Genomic DNA, 18,677 nt, shown 5'->3' with positions numbered 1-18,677 from the left:
TAAAAATGCACTAATTTTAGACACATACGTCTCACACAAATAATGAGGAATAACATCAAGAAGACGAAGTATAAACGGTCAAGAAACGTATACACATATTTTCTTAAAATGATGAAGTTGGTCTACACTTAAAAATTTCAGCCTACAACAGATGCTAACACATGAAAGCGCTTTTCAGTATTGTTGAGTAGAAAGAGATGATGGCATGAAACTCGGTAGGAGAAGGTGTATTTCAAGTCTTTCAATTGGAGAACCAAACCAGAAAAGTCATATATGGAAGAAGTTTAATAAGTAAAATAATTTATTGATATTTTTAATTAATTGAATTATAATACTTTCTATAATAAAAGCTCCATAATTATATTACTAAAAGGTACTCTCTCTGTCCTAATTTTATGTGACATAGTTTGTTTAAAAAAGAAAAGAAAAGATCTAAAACTCAACAGTGTCTAAAACACGCTAGATATTGGTGTGGATTTAAATTATTTCATTAAAGGTAAAAGGGGAAGTTTCAAGTTAAATGATTTCTAAACATAAAAATATATCATTCTTTTTTAAGCCAGTGCATTAAAAAGAAAAAGTGGTAGATTATTTTTTGTGTTAGGTCTGGTAAGCTAAGACGGGCTTTCATCATCTAGTATATATATATATATATGATTCAGCTTATTTTACTTTTAATTAATCAAAATATGAGTTTTTATTCTTTTATTTAGAAAAAATGTTATATTCATCTATTAATAAAACTATATTACCGAAAGATGCTGAGTAAATGTGCGAATTTAGCATGTAAAATTGTGATATTCTAAAGCAAAAGGATAAAAAAAAAATGCATAATTTAATTAATTGAAAATTTAATGTGCTTAATACTATATCATATAAACTAGAGTGAGAATTTATCAACAATCGAGAGACTATTATCACGTCCCAAAGTTTTGATGAGGCGGACCGACACTCGATGTCTTAACTTGACCGAGTGAGTCAATTCTATGAAAACATAAGAAAAGGTCCAACAGAAAAATCTGAATTCTCATAAAAAGGTCTCTCTTTTAAAAGATCATGTTTTGTGCAAATGAGATCAAAAATCTTAATTTGGGGTATTTAAAAAGGCAAACTTACAGATATAACTACCTTCTTACTATTAATAGCTATCATTTTTCAAATTACAATTCGTAGCTTACTTTTAAGCAAAAGCTGTGTATTTCGCGTGTTTCTTCTCCTTGTATCTTGAATGTATTTTCATCATATGTATTTGACTCATATTGTATCTCATATATATTTGATATCACATGTATCTGATGTCACGTGTATTTGCACTTTATTTGAATATATGTCATATGTATTTGGCTCATATGTTTTGTATCCCATATGTATTTGAGCTTCTTGTCGGGTTCGAACCTGGGTGGGTAAGGTGAGAGCCTCGCCCAATAACCACTTCAGTCACTCTGACTTTATGTATTTTGATGTAGCTATGAATGATAATTTACAAAATTACTATAGCTAATAAATATAAATAAATTAAAAGATAGTTATTATCAATAATTACCTCTTAGAAGAAGCTACACTAAGTAAAAATTTCATTTAAAAATGACAGGTGATAAAGATTCTTTTTAAATACAGATTCCTATAAATTCTATGTAGAATTCCCAAAACATTTAAGAAAATGACAGTTGGTAATAATCTTTTCTAAAACATTCTTTTTCTAATCTTCTCACATTACAAGTGGCGTGTGGGGGCCTCTTTTGGAAAAAATCTTCCCGACAGCGATTTTGGCATTGTCGAGTACTTTTATTAGTTAAGTTACAAAGTTGATTCCCACTAATGAAAGATGGGGAAGATGGGATCTTCCTCCATCTCTTGCGTTAATTCCTCTTCTTTTTCCACCTCTTTAGCTCTGTTTGCTTCACTCTACAGTACATATTTCGTCCTGATTTCTGCAAATGTTAGTGGGTTTGAGTCACTGATACAGCTCCCGACATCTGTGTCTTTGAGGAACACTACCCACAAATCGCAAACCCCTTTTTGTGTCAACGATTTTGGAGCCATTGGAGATGGCATCACCGACGATACTAATGTAAGTCCCTTCTTTCACTATGATTATATGCTTCACCTTTTGTAATGCTTCCACAGTTATGAGATTTGTCATTGTTTTATTTAAGATGGTGCGGCAAAAAGATTGAAAGTATTGATTGAAAATGTCCCTCAATAATTTTACTAAGCATAGAGGGCTTTAAATAGCAATCTTGAAAACATAATCTGCAGAAAATATGCATAACAAAAATTCAAACAATTAAAATATCTCAACAAACTAAAAAAATCTAATAGAAATTTAAAGTTCAGAAAAGTAGATTAGTCCTAGAACTAAGCAACTTGTTATGCTAAAAAAATAGAGCAGTAACTGAAGCAAATTTCAGCAGTCATGAATGTTGAATTTTTCATTGTGCTACTCATGATTAGAGAAAATTTGAGGGCTGCTGAAGAACCTTTTTTTTTCTTTTCTATTTTATTCATTGTGGATATCTAATTGGTCAAACTAGTTGTGTTTTCCATGGATATAAGATTGTTATTGAAAGGATGATTTGCACATTGCTGATTTCTCTAGTAAGATTGATACATTTAGTAAAAAATCGTGAAAATGTATCGAAGAAGACTAGCGCGAATCTTTTATTGGAATGAGCTAACGAAACAAAAAGCTGCTTGTTAAGCTTCTTAGTGCTGACAATTTTTGGTCCGTATTGTTTCGTGAGCTAAAAGTTTTGAGACTATTTTATGAAAATTGGATCACTAGAATGTGGAGTACTTAGCTTCAGTTAAGAGGTTTTTTTGTGCTTTCAGTCTTTTAAAGATGCTTGGCATATGGCCTGCAATTCACCATCACGAGCGAAGATTGTTATCCCTGGTGGATATTCTTTCTTAGTTCGACCAATTAATTTTGCTGGTCCTTGCCGGTCAAAGGTGACTATAAGGGTGAGTGGTAAATTGAGCAATTGTATCTTGTCCAACTCTTTATTTTGCTAAAAGGTATTCAGTTGTCTATTTCCATATAGATTGAAGGTACTATTTTAGCACCAAAGGATTCCGCAGTCTGGGATGGCTTGAATCCACGAAAATGGATCTATTTCGTTAAAGTGAAACACCTAACAATAGAAGGAGGAGGAATTATAAATGGTATGGGCCAGGAGTGGTGGGCTAAGTCATGCAAGGTCAACAGAACAAATGTAATTCTCTTTGCCATTGTTTACATCGAGATTTATGATTCTCTTTCACATAATGAATTTGATGTTTCTTTTATTTTGCTAGCCGTGTCATCATGCTCCAACGGTCAGTTCTGCCTTTCCCTCTGTGATATTAATTATGACTTATAAAGTAGATATCGACTCTGTTTCAGGAAAAAGTCTTTTGATGCTGATTTTCGTCGTGATTTTTTGTTTAATGGGAGTGCAGGCTTTAACTTTCCACAGATGCAATAACTTGAAAGTCAGGAAAATAAAAATCTTTAATAGTCAACAAATGCATTTAGCATTTACTGATTGCAAACATGTTTCAGTATCGCATCTTGTAGTCTTAGCCCCAGCTGATAGTCCTAACACCGATGCAATCCACGTAAGTTCATCTACACAGGTCAATATCAAGGATTGCACTATTGGCACAGGTTAGTTGATCTTTAGTCTTTGCAACTGGAGAGACAGATAGATCACTTCTTGTCGCTATTTGGTAGGAGTAGTATCTAACAGATATAGTGAATGTTTGAGATGATAAAATTCGGATTTATGGTTCTAATAAGTAATAATGCATTTTATGGAACATAGCTCTGTGTTTGCAGAGGTCAACTATAAGGCATTATTAAGGGGATCTGAAATTGTGGACCAGTAGTTGAGTTCAGTTATGGTTAGTAAAATGTGAAGTCATCTTTCGGATACAATAAGCTGGTAAAATATATGAAGCTAGCACTTCTTTACGCTAGATCGATTGAGCTCAGTTAGTTTCTTCTTTTTAAGCTTTTCTCGCTATTGCCGGATACACCAGTTGAGGTAATTTCATCATAAAAATGTAACTGATTTTGTATGATCAAGGATATCGTATTCACGATCGAGCTCCTATCATATATTTCATTATCTTTTGACCAACTCAGAAACTGAATACAGGAGATGACTGCATATCTATTGTCGGCAATTCATCACGGATCAAAGTCAAAAATGTTGTGTGTGGACCAGGTCATGGTATAAGGTAGAACATTTTTTGCTGTTTTGTTATAGTTATGTATAAGATGAAGCTTCTAATTAGTACTCTGTTCTTTTAGCATTGGAAGCTTGGGCAAGTCAAATTCATGGTCTCAGGTTTACAATGTTCATGTTAATGGAGCATCTATTTCCAACACAGAGAACGGGGTTAGAATAAAGACTTGGCAGGTAATCTTGTTTCTAAATCTGCATCAGATGAATCTTTAAAACCTTTTATATCATTCTGCACTATTTTTCATCTCTAAAAGTTGATTTTGCTAACCTACGGTTCCATATCCCCATCCTTGTTGGTTGTTTCCCGTTAATGCTTCTTCAGGGGGGTTCTGGATTTGTCAGAAAGGTTACTTTTGAGAATATTTGGATGGAAAATGTCTCAAATCCTATCATAATAGACCAATATTATTGTGATTCTACGAAACCCTGTTCAAACAAGGTATGTTTCTGTTGCATTTCTTGATTCGCAGTCCAAATTCAGATTCTTTGTTTAGTCTTCTTGCTGTTCTATATATTGCTTGCATGGGAAAGGAGTTCAATTTTGCATGTACGTTGTGTATTTTAGCTAGGTATTTAGGTGAGCATTTCTGTTTTGAGTTTAGGAGCATTTCTGTTTTGAGCTTAGGACAAGGCTCTGTTGACATGGTAAAATTGCTGGCCTACTAGTGAACTAGTGAAAGTAGTGACATCCATTTTGGAGTTATTGTTTGGGAACCAGGTGAATATTCAGTATATTATCAATTATCATATATACCACAGCTGGTTATCTCTTTGTTAAACTCTTTTTTGATAGTTACGCGTTAGTTCTGCACTAAATGAAAGTTATAATTCACTCTTCAGCATCTGGCCAAAAGAAATAGACCATCGACAAGTCCCATAAATATTCCCTTCTTCAAGTGTACCATGTTTGTGAGCGTGTGTGCTTTAATACGCATGATTTGAAAAGAACTACAACTAAGTGTAATTGTGAGCTTTTTTTAATGTGAAAATCCATTGCGCAGACTTCAAACATTCGCATTGACAACATATCCTTTGTGGGTATTAAAGGAACTTCAGCTACAGAAAAGGCAATAACAATTGCCTGCAGCGATAGCTGTCCCTGTAGAAAGTTGTACTTGGAGGATGTTCAACTTACTTCATTGTCTGGGGATCCAACAACATCTTTTTGCTGGGAGGCATATGGCTCAACCTCAGGTTTAAATTATCCCCCTCCCTGCTTTCCCTGTGATGACAGCATTCTTCAGCCAACAGTTTTATCCAACTGGAGTCAATCATTTTGATTTCTTCTATGTTAATAGTACAAAGGCCTGTACCATATATCGGTTGAAAGCTGCTAAATGAATTGTCATAGATATTCGTTGTCCTGGGCAAAGTTGCTTAACTTATCAAGCAAGCGGAACAGTTTGATGCACAACTTACTGATCAGTAGCTGGTCCAAGTACTGATGTTTATAGAAGGAAACATGAGTGTTGATTAATGGATCTTAATTATTTCTGTAAATGAAGTGCTCATTCTTTTCATGAAAAACAGAATGTGTGATATCTAGCAATAGGATGACAAAACAGGAAATGCTTCCACGTGTATTCTGTGGAGTTGAATCTTCTGTTGTATCTCAATGTACTAATTTACTCGATCAGATGGCTGAGGTTATTAGTACATGTCCTTGAAACGATAAACATTGTGAAGTTTATGAAGTACAGCTGTGGCCTGCCTGCAGAAAAATCACACTAATATCGAAAGACTATCCAAAAGCCTAGCTAGTCCGTGCAGGGAATTTTATAGTGATCTCGAGATTTGATAAGAACAGAGCATCATGTTGTTGGAGAAAAATAAAATTTATAACTTTTTCCATTTAGGATATGATATGTACAGCACAATTGTATATTAGTCAGTATTCCAAGGGCTTTGTTCAATTTTTCCGAAAACATGATTAGTTTGTTATGTCCTTTTGTGCACGATTGTGCTTTGCCGCATACATTTGCGGATTTTTGTTACTCGATTAGTATCCGATGCCTACCAATCAGTGTATAGAGGGGCAAAGCTGAGGGGAACAAGAGGGTTCATCCGGACCTCCTTTGCTTGGAAAATTACACTGTGTATAGAAGATTAAATTACATTGGATCTCCTTTTACTGCTTTATATTTTGAGTCCATTTACTGGAAATTTTGACTTTGCCACGGTGTGTTTCTATCATGGAACCCTGCATATCACTGTTTACAGATTATAAAATATTAGGATTTAGGAACACTCTAAGCAGGAGAACAAATGAATCTCAATTTGGGTTCTAGAAACTTCCTTTTCGAAGGAAGACGGGAATATGGCCAAACCTACACTTTTAGAGTTTGGACTGAAGGTTGCTGATAGAAAATTGCCTGTGAAGGCTAGAACGCCACAAATGATGAAATGGAATCCCAAAATTAGGTTGAAAGTTGAAAGATGAGAGTGGCACCGGCGCACCGCCCATGCAGGCTATTGAATGTCAAAGTCAAAATTACATGTGCCAACACGTTACTTGCTTCTAAGTTACCTGTATTTGGATTTGGAACCAAGCTATGCCACATGCTTTGAAGATGGTATAATGATAATTTGCTACCTATAAAGCAACAGTTTGGCATTTATTTAGGTATGGGTAAAGATGCCATGCCGATATTCAATGGATGTCTATCCTTTTCTTTTCTCAAACGGTTAAGAAAATGAATTTAGGATCTAACTCAACTTCAGATTAGCTCATCAGGTGATGATTGACAAACTTTGTATGGTATAAAGTCTTCAATTGCACATCCCACAGACAACGTGAGACTAATAACATAGGTCTGTTAATGATCGGGAATCAGCTATCTAATTGATCCACTTATTCCTTTGTATTATTAATAGGATCAATTTTAGCAACTAGCAAGTTACGCAACTTATAAATAATTATTAATTATATTCTTATAAGTTGAAATTGCGTATGTTAAAGTTCTAGCAAGATGAAATACACTTTCTTATTTTCCAACCATTTTGTTTGTATTATAGATGTAACCAAACGTTTTTTTGGAGTCAAAACTCATTGGTTATTAGCTGAACAAATAATATAACTTTAGAGTGCAACTTGTTTCCAAATTTATAAACAAAAGCTATTGCACATATTGTTGTTTACAATTATTGGAAAGAGTCGTATATGTTACCGGTAATGGATTCGAAATAAAATAAACCAGAATGATTTGGCATCGCACATGAGAGTGACAATCTTGAATCGCCAAATATGGCGACCAAACATGGGACCTTTCGGTGTTAATCCATCGCTTAAGCCGCAAGACTTTCAAACTTCGTGGCTTAAGAAGCGTATTCGTGTGGGGATATAATTTCTAGTACTTTGACCATTTTAATAGTCCTTGTAGGCGGCCCCCTCCAGGTAAGCTCACCAATTTTGTTTATATATTGCGTACTTTAATTTTTTCCACACACGTAATCTAATTAAATATCCATTTAGTCCTATTTGGATTGATAACATTAATCATATTGGATTAACATTGAACTCCGCTTTAATTACAAAGACGGTCCAATTCAGAAAATATTATAGTAGTGACTATTTGACACTATACATCTAGTTTGACCTTTTATCATATACTGTTAACTCTATGTGAGGGGAAAACTCCTTTAATTACTTTGTTTTTCTTTGGTTTGTTTCTATCACGTGATAAATGATAATTAAGCGCTTAATTCCATGATGCTCTTCCTTTCTTTTTTCTTTTTCCCATAGTCTAATTGAGCTAGGAATTTTTCCTTCATAACAAAATCAATTAGGTAGCATTCTGGCGTGAATAAAGGGCCCCCATGCCAAAAAAAAAGAAAAGGAAAAGGAAAAAAAAAAGTAGATGGGAATCATATTCTCCACTTCTTACTCATAATTACGAATCATGAAAAAGGTAAAGTCGTATCTCTCTATTGGCGTCTTTCTATAAATATGGATATCCACAAAGTATGTACAAGCAGAGAATTGTCAACTTAGGAATTTTTCCAAAGCACATCAGAAATTAAGCTCAAAGATGAGTAGTAGCTCCTTGAAGCCTCACTACCACACAACCAAAGTGGAAGAAGCTGATAAAAAATCAGAAAGGCCAACGGAGCATTTCACCAGAGAGAATACTATTAAGAGACCTAGTTCAGTGGTGAAGAGATCGTTGGAATCACCTAATTCTACGGCTATGAGGAAGCCTCCAGTGTCGGAGAATAAGGCGGCGCCACCAAAGAAGCTGGAAAGGAAGCAATCAGAAGACATAAATGAAAGTGCGGAGAATTTCATAAATAAGTTTAAGCAACAGCTGCTTCTACAGAGGCTTGAGTCCATTGAGAACTATGAAGAAATGCTTAAGAGAGGAACATAGCTTGCTCTGTTTCGTCTTCTTATTTCTCAAATTTTCGCGTGTGTTATGAATTGTTTCATTGTATTGCTATGTGGTTATGGATAACTCTGTCATGACGAAGTCTTAATTAATAAATAACTTGTAATATATGCAAATTCTTATTTTGAAATTTGCCTTCAATTGCCTTGCATTACTGCGTGTTTAATTTAATTTATATATTGCTTGCTAAACCATATTTACTTGCATGGGTACTAAAAGTGAAAGATCTTGCTAAAAGAGGTAGAATTTATATGCATACATATAGGATACATATTTTTCTTCAAGATGATCCCCTATAGGCAAATTAAAGGAGAATAGGGAATCTTTACGATCCTGTGCTTTTTGAAAATGTGGTGTTAGAAATCAGGGTATAAAAGAGGCTATTTTGTAACTGAGAAAAACTTTTGGAGGTTGTACAAAAACTAGCTTCCAATTGATGTTTAAGTTGTAATTTGACGTGTGCAAATTCTCAAAAAGCTGCTGGGAAAGGGAACGTCAAATCAACCAATGGTTTGAATGATAGCTAAAGATCGGATAGGCCTCCAGTGAGCCTAAAATTGCACCAGAAGATATAAAATTTGTACATTTGATGTGCTTATATGAAGAGCATCCATCCACATTTGGCTGCAATTTCAAAATGTGACTTCAAATTAACTAATCAAATTCGTTATCTATCCTTCATTTGTGACTTAGAAAAAGCAAACGACGTTTCTCCATTGCGCTTATGCTCGTCAGTAAAGGTGTCAACCGGTTCCAACCGGAACCGGTTATGGAACTGATTAAGGAACCGGCCGGTTCCGAAAAAAACTTGAACAACTTAACTTGGGATTCCGGTTTAACCGGTTCCGGTTTACGGTTTTAAACTCAAACCGAACGTCCGGTTTGGAGTGTTTAAAATATGTTTTTTTTTTGTTTTTTGTATTATATATATATATTATAGTATTTATTTGTATATTGTAGGTATATTTACATATGTTATACAACTTTATAATTAAAGTTTAAATATTTATTATAACGACCTAATGTGTCGTAAAGAATTATTATAAGTGTTTTTCGTATACATATATATGTATAACTTACATATACTTATATATATGTATAACTTAATATATATAGTATATATACTTATATACTACATATACTTATATATATGTATAACTTAATATATATACTATATATATGTATAACTTAATATATATACTAAATATATGTATAACTTAATATATATACATATATATATATATACTTAATATATATACTAAATATGTGGATAACTTAATATATATACTATATATACTATATATACTTATATATAGGTATAACTTAATATATATACTATATATACATATATACTATATATACTTAATATATATACTAAATATATGTATAACTTAATATATATACTATATATATATTAAGTTATACATATATATGTATAACTTACATATACTTATATATATATGTATAACTTAATATATATATACTTATATACTATATATACTTATATATATGTATAACTTAATATATATACTATATATATGTATAACTTAATATATATACTAAATATATATATAATATAATATATATACATATATACTATATATACTATATATACTTAATATATATACTAAATATGTGTATAACTATATATACTTAATATATATACTAAATATATGTATAATATATATGTATAACTTACATATACTTATATATATGTATAACTTAATATATATACTATATATACATATATACTATATATACTTAATATATATACTAAATATATGTATAACTTAATATATATACTATATATACTTACTTATATACTATATATACTTATATACGAGATATACTATATATACTTATATATGTTTAAGTATATATATAACTTAATATACTTATAAGTATATTCTTAGTATATTTTAGGTATATTCCTAACTTAATAAAAGTAAAAATATGAACACAAGTAAATAGAAGTAAGCTCATGAGCCATATTTTTATTCATTCTTGGATAACATTTATTTGCAAGTTGTATTTTTTTTTTTAACTTGCAAATAATACATGAGTTGTACAAAAATAGTAGAATAATAAAATCACCAATTTTGAACCATTTCGTTAATTTCCCCACATCATATTCGGTCATGAAATATCTTCAAAGTCTTCCATTTGGTCCGGTCCACTAGCTATCAAATCTTCAATTTCTTCCTCTTCGCCTTCCTCCGCTTCGAGTTTTGGTTGCGTCGCTCCGATCTAATCCAATCTCGAATGCACACTAGTACTTGCAAGCTAAAGCCGGATAATGAATGTCTATGGTCTCCAATTTCTTTGTCTTCCTTGGCTAAATGCGCTCTCCGAAGCCACGGTTGATACTTGAACCGTAAGGATATCTCGAGCCATTCTTGAAAGTACGGATAGCTTGCCTTGTACTTCTTCCACCATGCTAAGACGTCCACCTCATCCATTGGTTGATATCTACATTTGGGTGCATCAAATAAAAGTTATATTCATCAAAGTTTGCGAGTAGAAGAAGAAGTTGGTCGTGAATGTAAAACTTTTAAACCCGACAAGCCCTTTTGCTACTTTGAGAAGTAGTAGGGCGTGGAGCAACGGGTGCTGCACGTTCTTCCAAACTAGAATAATGAGTAAAAACTTTTCTAAACTCATCATCAATAGCGAGTTAAACTTCCACTAAAGATGGTTGAGTTCCCGCTTCAATTTCTAAAAATGTATAAATTTGACTAACCAAATTTTTAGTATAAGACATTTTAAACAAGGATTTAAAAGGGAACCCAATATAAATAAAGTTGGGATGGGAAAAAAATACTTCTTAAATTTGATTATCATTTCAAAAATAGCCACTTGATAATCGGGTTTATGTTTATACTCTTGTAAAACTCTAGCTATTTCCGCTAAGTAGGCTAAAATTAAGTTCTGTTACCGTGGGATAAAATTGTCTAGAAAAAGCAAGAGTTGCATTATTAAAATTTTCTAAGAGTTCAATACATTCTTTAACATCTTCCCAATGCATAAAATTTAACCAATCCCGACTATCTCGGTATTATATTTGTTGTGAACTTGTTGTATGGGAATCTTATACTCATATGCTTGTTGTAGCATAATGTAAGTGTAGTTCCACCTAGTCTCAATTTCTATTTGAATTTTCCTAAGTCTAAGGTTATTTTCCACACAAGCATTCTTAAAATCTCTAATTCTTCCCCTATTAGCATTACAAAAAAGAAACGCAACAAAGATTTCTAACTTTTTGAACAATCATCAAAATGCTCAAGACCATCTTTAACAATTAAATTTAAAATGTGACAACTACATCTTACATGAAAAATATTTTTTAGAGGAGGGTTTATTTCTTTTTTTAAAAGACCAACTTGCCTTTGTATTATTAGAAGCATTATCTAAAGCAATACAAAGTGTTTTTCTATAAATGTTAAAAAATCTCATAATAGTAGACATTGAATCGGCTAAAAATTTTCCATCGTGACGACCTTTTCCTTCGTCATATAAAAAAGCTATAATTCTTTTTTTTGCATAACCGATTGTCATCAACCCAATGACATGTAATAGCAAAAAAATCTAAATGGTTAATACTAAGACCCAAATCGGCGGTAAGACAAACATTACAATTTAAAGAATTAAATACGTGGCGCAAATAAAATCTATATTTTTTAAACAAATCTATAACATCGGCTCTACAAGTACTTCTAGGAATACCCTCAAATAACGGATTATAACAACGTTGAATGTAAGTAACAAACCCCAAACCCGAGGGAAAGGAAAATGGTAAACAATCATAAGCTACCATTTTAGCTATTTCTACGCGTTCTTTTTTCTTGTCATACTTAAAATTTCTACCGGTTCGTGGGTCTATCGTCATTTGAATCCCCCAACATTTGAACCCGTTTGCTCTCCCCAAGCATCCATATGTTTGGTTCTCATATGAGAATTTAGTGTACCCGTTCCACCATCCTTTACCAGGTTCCTTGCTTAAAACTAAATACTTGTCCACATATGTTACATGTAGCCGATTGGCTTTCCTATTCTTAGTCATAAATTTCCAAATTTTAGTCATGTAGCTTACGAGTTCTAGGCGGTTTGTCTTGTGTATGTGATTGTGCGGGACATGTATCTCCTATGGGATTTTCAGGGGGTTGTGTTTCATCATCATCATTTAAGTCTTCATTAAAAGTGTCGGTAAAATGTTGTTGCATTGCCTCATGACCTAAAAGTGGATTATTTCCACCAACATCAATACCTACATTAGGTGTTTCTTCCACAAATGTTTCCTCATTAAGCGCGCCTCTAACAATACGACTACTACTACGCACCACGTCTTAATCTCTTTGACATTATTAAATAGAATTAATTTAAATCACAATCAAATAAATCACAAGAAAATAAATTACAACAAATTAAATTGCGTAAATTAAATTGCGTAAATTAAATTGCTAGAATTAAATTGCGAAAAATAAAGATAGAGTTGGAACGAAGGTACCAAATTGCCGGATTAATTTCAAAGAAAGTCAAGGCGGCTAGAATTGCAAATCCACCAAAGCTACTTCGGATTGTTGCAAAATCACCAACTCCACCAACAATATTATAATTGCAAAATTAATAATTGAAAGTTGAAACTATAATAAGACTTTGTGGCTAGTTATTGCAAAATAATTATAATTGAGAGATTGAGATTTGAGAGAAAGATGAAGAAGAGTGAATTGGTGTGAATTAAAATGAAAATGAAGAAGGGTTTATATAGAGGTGGGGGATGGGTTAAAGTGTTAAAAAAAAAAATTTGGGGGCCAAAAATTAACAAAATGGCCGTTTGGCAACGGCGTTTTTGCAAATGGACCGTTGCTACAACGGTCCATTAACTAGCCCAACGGCTCTTTGCTTTTTTTTTTTTTTAATTTTCACCATTAAACAAACCGTTTAACGTCGATTCACGTTTTACCGGTTTAACCGTTCCGGTTCTAAAATATTGGAACCGACGGTATACGAATTAAGCAGTTAACGAATCCGGTTAACTTAGCGGTTCTACGGTTCCGTTTAACCGGTCCCGATTCTCGGTTAGCTGACAGTTGACACCCTTACTCGTCAGCACCCCTTTATACTCAAGCATTTATCTTCTTGCTTCGTTATTATTACGTCAACACCGAAGAACCTTTTCAATGATATGTATCTTCTATCTCCTATTCTACTGCCTACGTATCTTTTATTTTTGTGTTGCATATATTGTCCCGATCTCTTGGCACGTAAACTATATAAGAGCAATTACTTTCTCCAACGAAATACAAGACAGTAGCAATTTAATATGATATCAGAGCAGGTAGGGGTCCTGAGTTCGAGTCTTACTGTGACACTTTATCAAAAAGAATCCTTACGTGCTCGGCTCTTAAAAAGAATCAAGTTTGCACGTGAGCGGCTTATATTGAAGATATAACTAAATATATAAAAATATTCTCTTTTTTTAGTTTAAGCTTTTAGATGAGACTCACATTTTAAATTTACGTAAGATAGAAGATCTTGGATTTGGAATCCACTCTGCCCAGTCCAAGTTAAGCAAAGCTCATCCACATGTGAATTTTGATACCCAAATCGTACACATCCAACGTTATCATGTGATGCAAAAGTTGGCCGAATCAAGGAAATTTTATTTTCCACACTATGTACCGAATGTGAACTAGTACAAATTATTTGAAGTCATGCACACAGAATTAGGAAAGGGGACCTACTGTGCTACGGTGGCATATTCTGTAAGAGCCTCAACATAAACATAATATCCTGATTGAAAAACTACACTTGTTTTTGTGGCTCTGGTTTATTGCCTGCATTATTAGGTAAACAAGCCGTGTTTAAATCTAGATAATCAGTGGTTATTAGTTGATATTGATGATGACAGACATAGTGATAAGAGGGACATGATGAACCTGCTTGGTTGGCTTTGTCTAATTAATCAAACTAGCGGCATGCAACATGAGATTGCCGTCCTTCCATATTTTAACTTTCGTTCCGGGATTCACTTACATGGGACAGAGCAATATTCTGCATGTTTTATTCTTCTTTTCCAAAAAGGGGTGAAAATCATTTACCATCCCCAACTTTATTTTAAAAGTTAAACTCCCCTCTCAATTTTGAACAATAGACATTTTCCTTATCCTATTTGACTTTTAAAATGCTTATTTTACCCTTACATTATCAACCTTTGTATGTTTATTTTACTTTTTAAAATTCGTGATATTTTTTTTATTTTTTAATCTATGTAGCAAATTTTCTATGAAAAATAAATATAATATTATTTTTCAAATGAAAAAAAGAGTGAAAAATACCAATATATAAGTTAAAAATGTTCCATAATAAAATAAATGAGCAGAATAAGAAAAAATTATTAATAATAATCAATACTCTAATATTTATTTATACAAATGAAAATAATAAGGAATAATAACTTTGTAAAGATATTTCAATGCAGGTAATATAAAAATAATTAATAGTAATAGAGGTATATTTATGACAAATTAAATTCCTAAAAGATTATCTATTTATATTGTGAATTAATTTTAAATTATAATGTAGAAAATACTCCATTATTAACAAACAAAACTTGTTTATCTATGTATAGAGAATACGAGAGTATTGAAACATGCATATATCTATATACATATTACATACTTAATGCATGTAATACTAAAATAACAATCATAAAAAATAACATTAGATTTTATGACAAATTCATAAAAGAAATATTCTACTTATAATGTTAACTAATGAAAATGTATAAATACCCCGGTTAAGAAAAATAAATATTATGTATAATATAAAAAGATATTACATAGATGGAGAATTGAAAATATCAAGGGTAAAATAGATATTGCATATGATAAAGGGGAAAAAAATGTCTATTATTCATAGTTGAGGGGAGTTTGAAGTTTAAAGTAAAGTTGGGAAGGGTAAATGATAGTCCTTTAATTACCTAATTTTTCTTTCCCCTCTTTTTGGTTTGCAGCGCTTAATTACAGTGCTTGCCTAATCAATTTCGTTTTAAACGCGTTTTCTTTTTTGTTCTTATTCCCAAAAGATTGGACCACGAATTTTTCTTTCAAAAACAAAATCAAATAGGTAGCATTCCGGCGTGAATAAAGGGTCCCCCATGCCGAAAAAAAAAAAAAGGGAAGAGAAGAAGATGGGAATCATATTCCCCACTTTTCACTCATAATTACAAATCATAAAAAACGAAAAGCCGCAGTATATCTTTATTGGCGTCTATCTATAAATAAATATGGATATCTACAAAGTATGTACAAGCAGAGAATTATCAACTTAGTTTTTTTTCCACGTCAAAGTTGAGTAGGTCCTTGAAGCCTCAGTACTACCACGCACCAAAAGTGTGGAAGAATCTGATAAGAAACCAGAAAGGCCAATGGAGTATTTCACCAGAGAGAATGATATTAAGAGACCTAATTCACTAGTGGAGAGATCGTCGGAATTATCCAATTCTACGGCTATGAGGAAGCCGCCAGCACAGAAGCTGGAAAGGAAGCCATCAGAAGACATCAATGAGAGTGCGGAGAATTTCATAAACAAGTTTAAGCAACAGCTGCTTCTACAGAGGCTTGAGTCCATTGAGAACTATGAGCAAATGCTTAAGAGGGGAACATAGCTTGCTCTGTTTTTTCTTCTTTTGTTCTCAATTTTCGCGCGTGTGTAGGACTGTAGGTATTGTTTCATTGTATTGCTATCTGTCTACGGATACCTCCGTCATGAAAAGGACATAGTTATATATAAATTGTAATATATGCAAATCTTATATTGGGTTTGTTGAAATTTGCATTCTTGCTTTGCTTCACTGCGTGTTTAATCTACATATTGCTTGCTATAAGTGCTTGGTAGCTGCCTATTCTTGACCATTATTTACCCATTGGTAGTGTGATACTAAAATAGGTACATACGTAGGATATATCTTTCTTCATTACAAGGGTTTTGGTTAAGTGCTAGCTATTTCATCATCCTTAACGAGAGGTATCTGATTTAATCCCTGAATGTGAGATTTTCTGGTGTGAATCCAAAAATTTCATGCCGCAATGCAAGTATCGGACGCTGGGTATAAAAAAAAGATATTGAATGATCTTGTATGCTAAAAAGATGATACCCCATAGGCAAATTATAGGAGAACAGGGTATCTTTATCTTGTCCCGTCCTTTTTGAAAATATATAGTAGATGGAAATCAAGGAATGAAAGACGTTATTTTTTAAGACCGACTTTTAGAGGTTGTATCAGAAGGTAGCACCCCTAATTGGTGATTGTTTAAGTAGGAGTACCATCATGTGTACAAATATGTCATAAAGCTGCTTGGAAGGGTATAAAATGTGCCAGAAGATGTTGTATACGGTAAAAATCACGTTAACGTTTGTCCGGTTCAAACCGGGGGCGATAAAAGAAAGAAGGCAAACAATAGTGCTTGATGCGAAGAAGTTTGAAGAAAATCGTTGGAGTCGATTCAACGGGGATAACTGTTATCGCGTTAGTCCGGTTCTCCATGGCCGAGATTTCGTGGCCATTTGTCCTACTTCAAACATAGCGGAATCGGTCGTGGCCGTTAGCCGGTTCTTCGCGACCTTTACGATCGTGGCCGTTGGTCCGGTTGATCGGTCGTTCGCTCGCCACGTGTGGGAATCGTGTTCTTTACTGTTTCGACGGTCGTACGGGTGTCGAGCCATGCGGCCAAAATTATCCATATTGGGTTTTCTTTATCCTAAAAGGGCTCCATGATGTATAGAGGGCCCATAGAGGGAAACTATAAATAGGGGCATTTCCTTATTTTTAGGGGTTGGCTTTTCAGATCCAAGAACTTTGTATTTGAATATATATATTGAAGTTTTCTCTCTCTTTGATTTCTTCAGTCTTTGGTCCGGTTTACAGCTTAAATAATCCATTGAATCATTTCATTCAACATTGCACGGAACATATAATAAGATCTTAGCTCAAATATACAAACCCCAACATCTTTACCCAACCATTAGCATAACAATTCATTCACACTTAAGTCGTTTATAAACAAAATATCCACATATATCTTTCGTTCATCAAAGAATAGATTAAAGTGCCACATATCCTATACCTCATTTACAAATTTAACTTATTATCCAATTTCGGGGTAAAACAGTTTGGCGCCCGCGTGGGGGGCGTTGGATAATAGTGGTCTTTGATCTCGGTTGCAACTCGTTCATCTAAAGATTTCGGTTCTTTGTTCCTCTGCGAAAACGGACCAAATGGCAAACGAGTGGACAATCGGTCACGTCAACGACGAGATTGTGACCGAAAATGAGAACATCGGCCCTACGGGGATTACCATGAATCCCGTTGACCGGAGTCATCGATTCGAAGGAGGGCCTCGGCCACAAAATACTGGTGAACCGGAGAACGCCGCCCGGGACAGGATCCTTTAAATACTTTTAATTCTTACTTTATCCGGGCACATGGCCGAAAAGCGCCAAATATCCGGATGATATTAACTTGCGTCTTATTTTTTGAAATGTTGCGGGGAGCAAGAAGCGGTATTCTTTGAACAAGGAGTCTCAATAGCCCAGTTGCAGAGCAAGACGGATGAAACGACTTCGGAGAAGAATAATGGTGTTGCCGAACCCCGGAGAGAAGAAGCTCGAATGGTCGAAAGCAACGGGTCCGGAGCTGGCTCGTCCACCGAGGTGTTGAGAATGCTCGAAACATTGGCAAAGCGGGTAGACTCAACCAAGAAGAGGGTGGAGACCTATAACTCTCGGGTGGACCAGATCCCGGGGAGCTCCGCCCGATTACGAAGGGACCGGTTGAAGAGGTACGTTCGGAGGCCTTTTCCTCAGTGCGGCTCTGGCGAGTTGATCCCAAAGAGGTTCAAAATCTTGGACATCCGAAATATAATGGCACGACGGATCCTCGGGAACACGTGACCTCGTACTGTGCCTTAAAAGGCAACGATGTCGAAGAAGACGGAATTGAATCCGTGTTGTTGAAAAGGTTCGGGGAAAGCAGTCAAAAGGAGCATTGACTTGGTATGAC

General features: G+C 33.9%; 2 protein-coding genes and 1 pseudogene across 3 annotated transcripts; all 3 read left to right on the top strand.

Annotated features, from left to right (window-relative positions):
- Positions 1–1,594: 1,594 nt before the first annotated feature.
- Positions 1,595–5,750, top strand: LOC132055653 (probable polygalacturonase At1g80170). Of its 2 annotated transcripts, none has more exons than XM_059447593.1 (9): positions 1,595–2,071; positions 2,833–2,964; positions 3,045–3,215; positions 3,298–3,318; positions 3,442–3,649; positions 4,143–4,224; positions 4,298–4,406; positions 4,555–4,671; positions 5,280–5,445. In XM_059447593.1, the coding sequence occupies exons 1-9, from the start codon at positions 1,826–1,828 to the stop codon at positions 5,304–5,306; spliced, it is 1,113 nt and encodes a 370-aa protein (XP_059303576.1). In that variant the 5' UTR covers positions 1,595–1,825; the 3' UTR covers positions 5,307–5,445. The 2 variants fall into 2 exon arrangements, with proteins under 2 accessions (XP_059303576.1, XP_059303575.1); XM_059447592.1 differs by having other exon boundaries at positions 1,602–2,071; positions 5,234–5,750.
- Positions 5,751–8,129: 2,379 nt separating this feature from the next.
- Positions 8,130–8,747, top strand: LOC132058130 (pathogen-associated molecular patterns-induced protein A70-like). Its single transcript, XM_059450693.1, has one exon. It carries the CDS (start codon positions 8,261–8,263, stop codon positions 8,597–8,599), a length of 339 nt encoding a protein of 112 aa, XP_059306676.1. The 5' UTR covers positions 8,130–8,260; the 3' UTR covers positions 8,600–8,747.
- Positions 8,748–15,902: 7,155 nt separating this feature from the next.
- LOC132055215 (pathogen-associated molecular patterns-induced protein A70-like) lies at positions 15,903–16,321 on the top strand (annotated as a pseudogene).
- Positions 16,322–18,677: the final 2,356 nt, after the last annotated feature.

The sequence above is a fragment of the Lycium ferocissimum genome, chromosome 5 (genome assembly GCF_029784015.1).
Source record: "Lycium ferocissimum isolate CSIRO_LF1 chromosome 5, AGI_CSIRO_Lferr_CH_V1, whole genome shotgun sequence".
In the NCBI taxonomy this organism is placed as follows: domain Eukaryota; kingdom Viridiplantae; phylum Streptophyta; class Magnoliopsida; order Solanales; family Solanaceae; genus Lycium; species Lycium ferocissimum.
This window is presented reverse-complemented; position numbering and strand designations above follow the sequence as displayed.

Coding starts and splice junctions, on each gene's coding strand:
- LOC132055653 (XM_059447592.1), top strand. CDS start 1,826: ATGGGGAAGATGGGATCTTCCTCCATCTCTTGCGTTAATTCCTCTTCT. Junction 2,965..3,044: donor GGTCAAAGGTGACTATAAGG/GTGAGTGGTAAA, acceptor ATTTCCATATAG/ATTGAAGGTACTATTTTAGC. Junction 3,650..4,142: donor GGATTGCACTATTGGCACAG/GTTAGTTGATCT, acceptor AACTGAATACAG/GAGATGACTGCATATCTATT.
- LOC132058130 (XM_059450693.1), top strand. CDS start 8,261: ATGAGTAGTAGCTCCTTGAAGCCTCACTACCACACAACCAAAGTGGAA.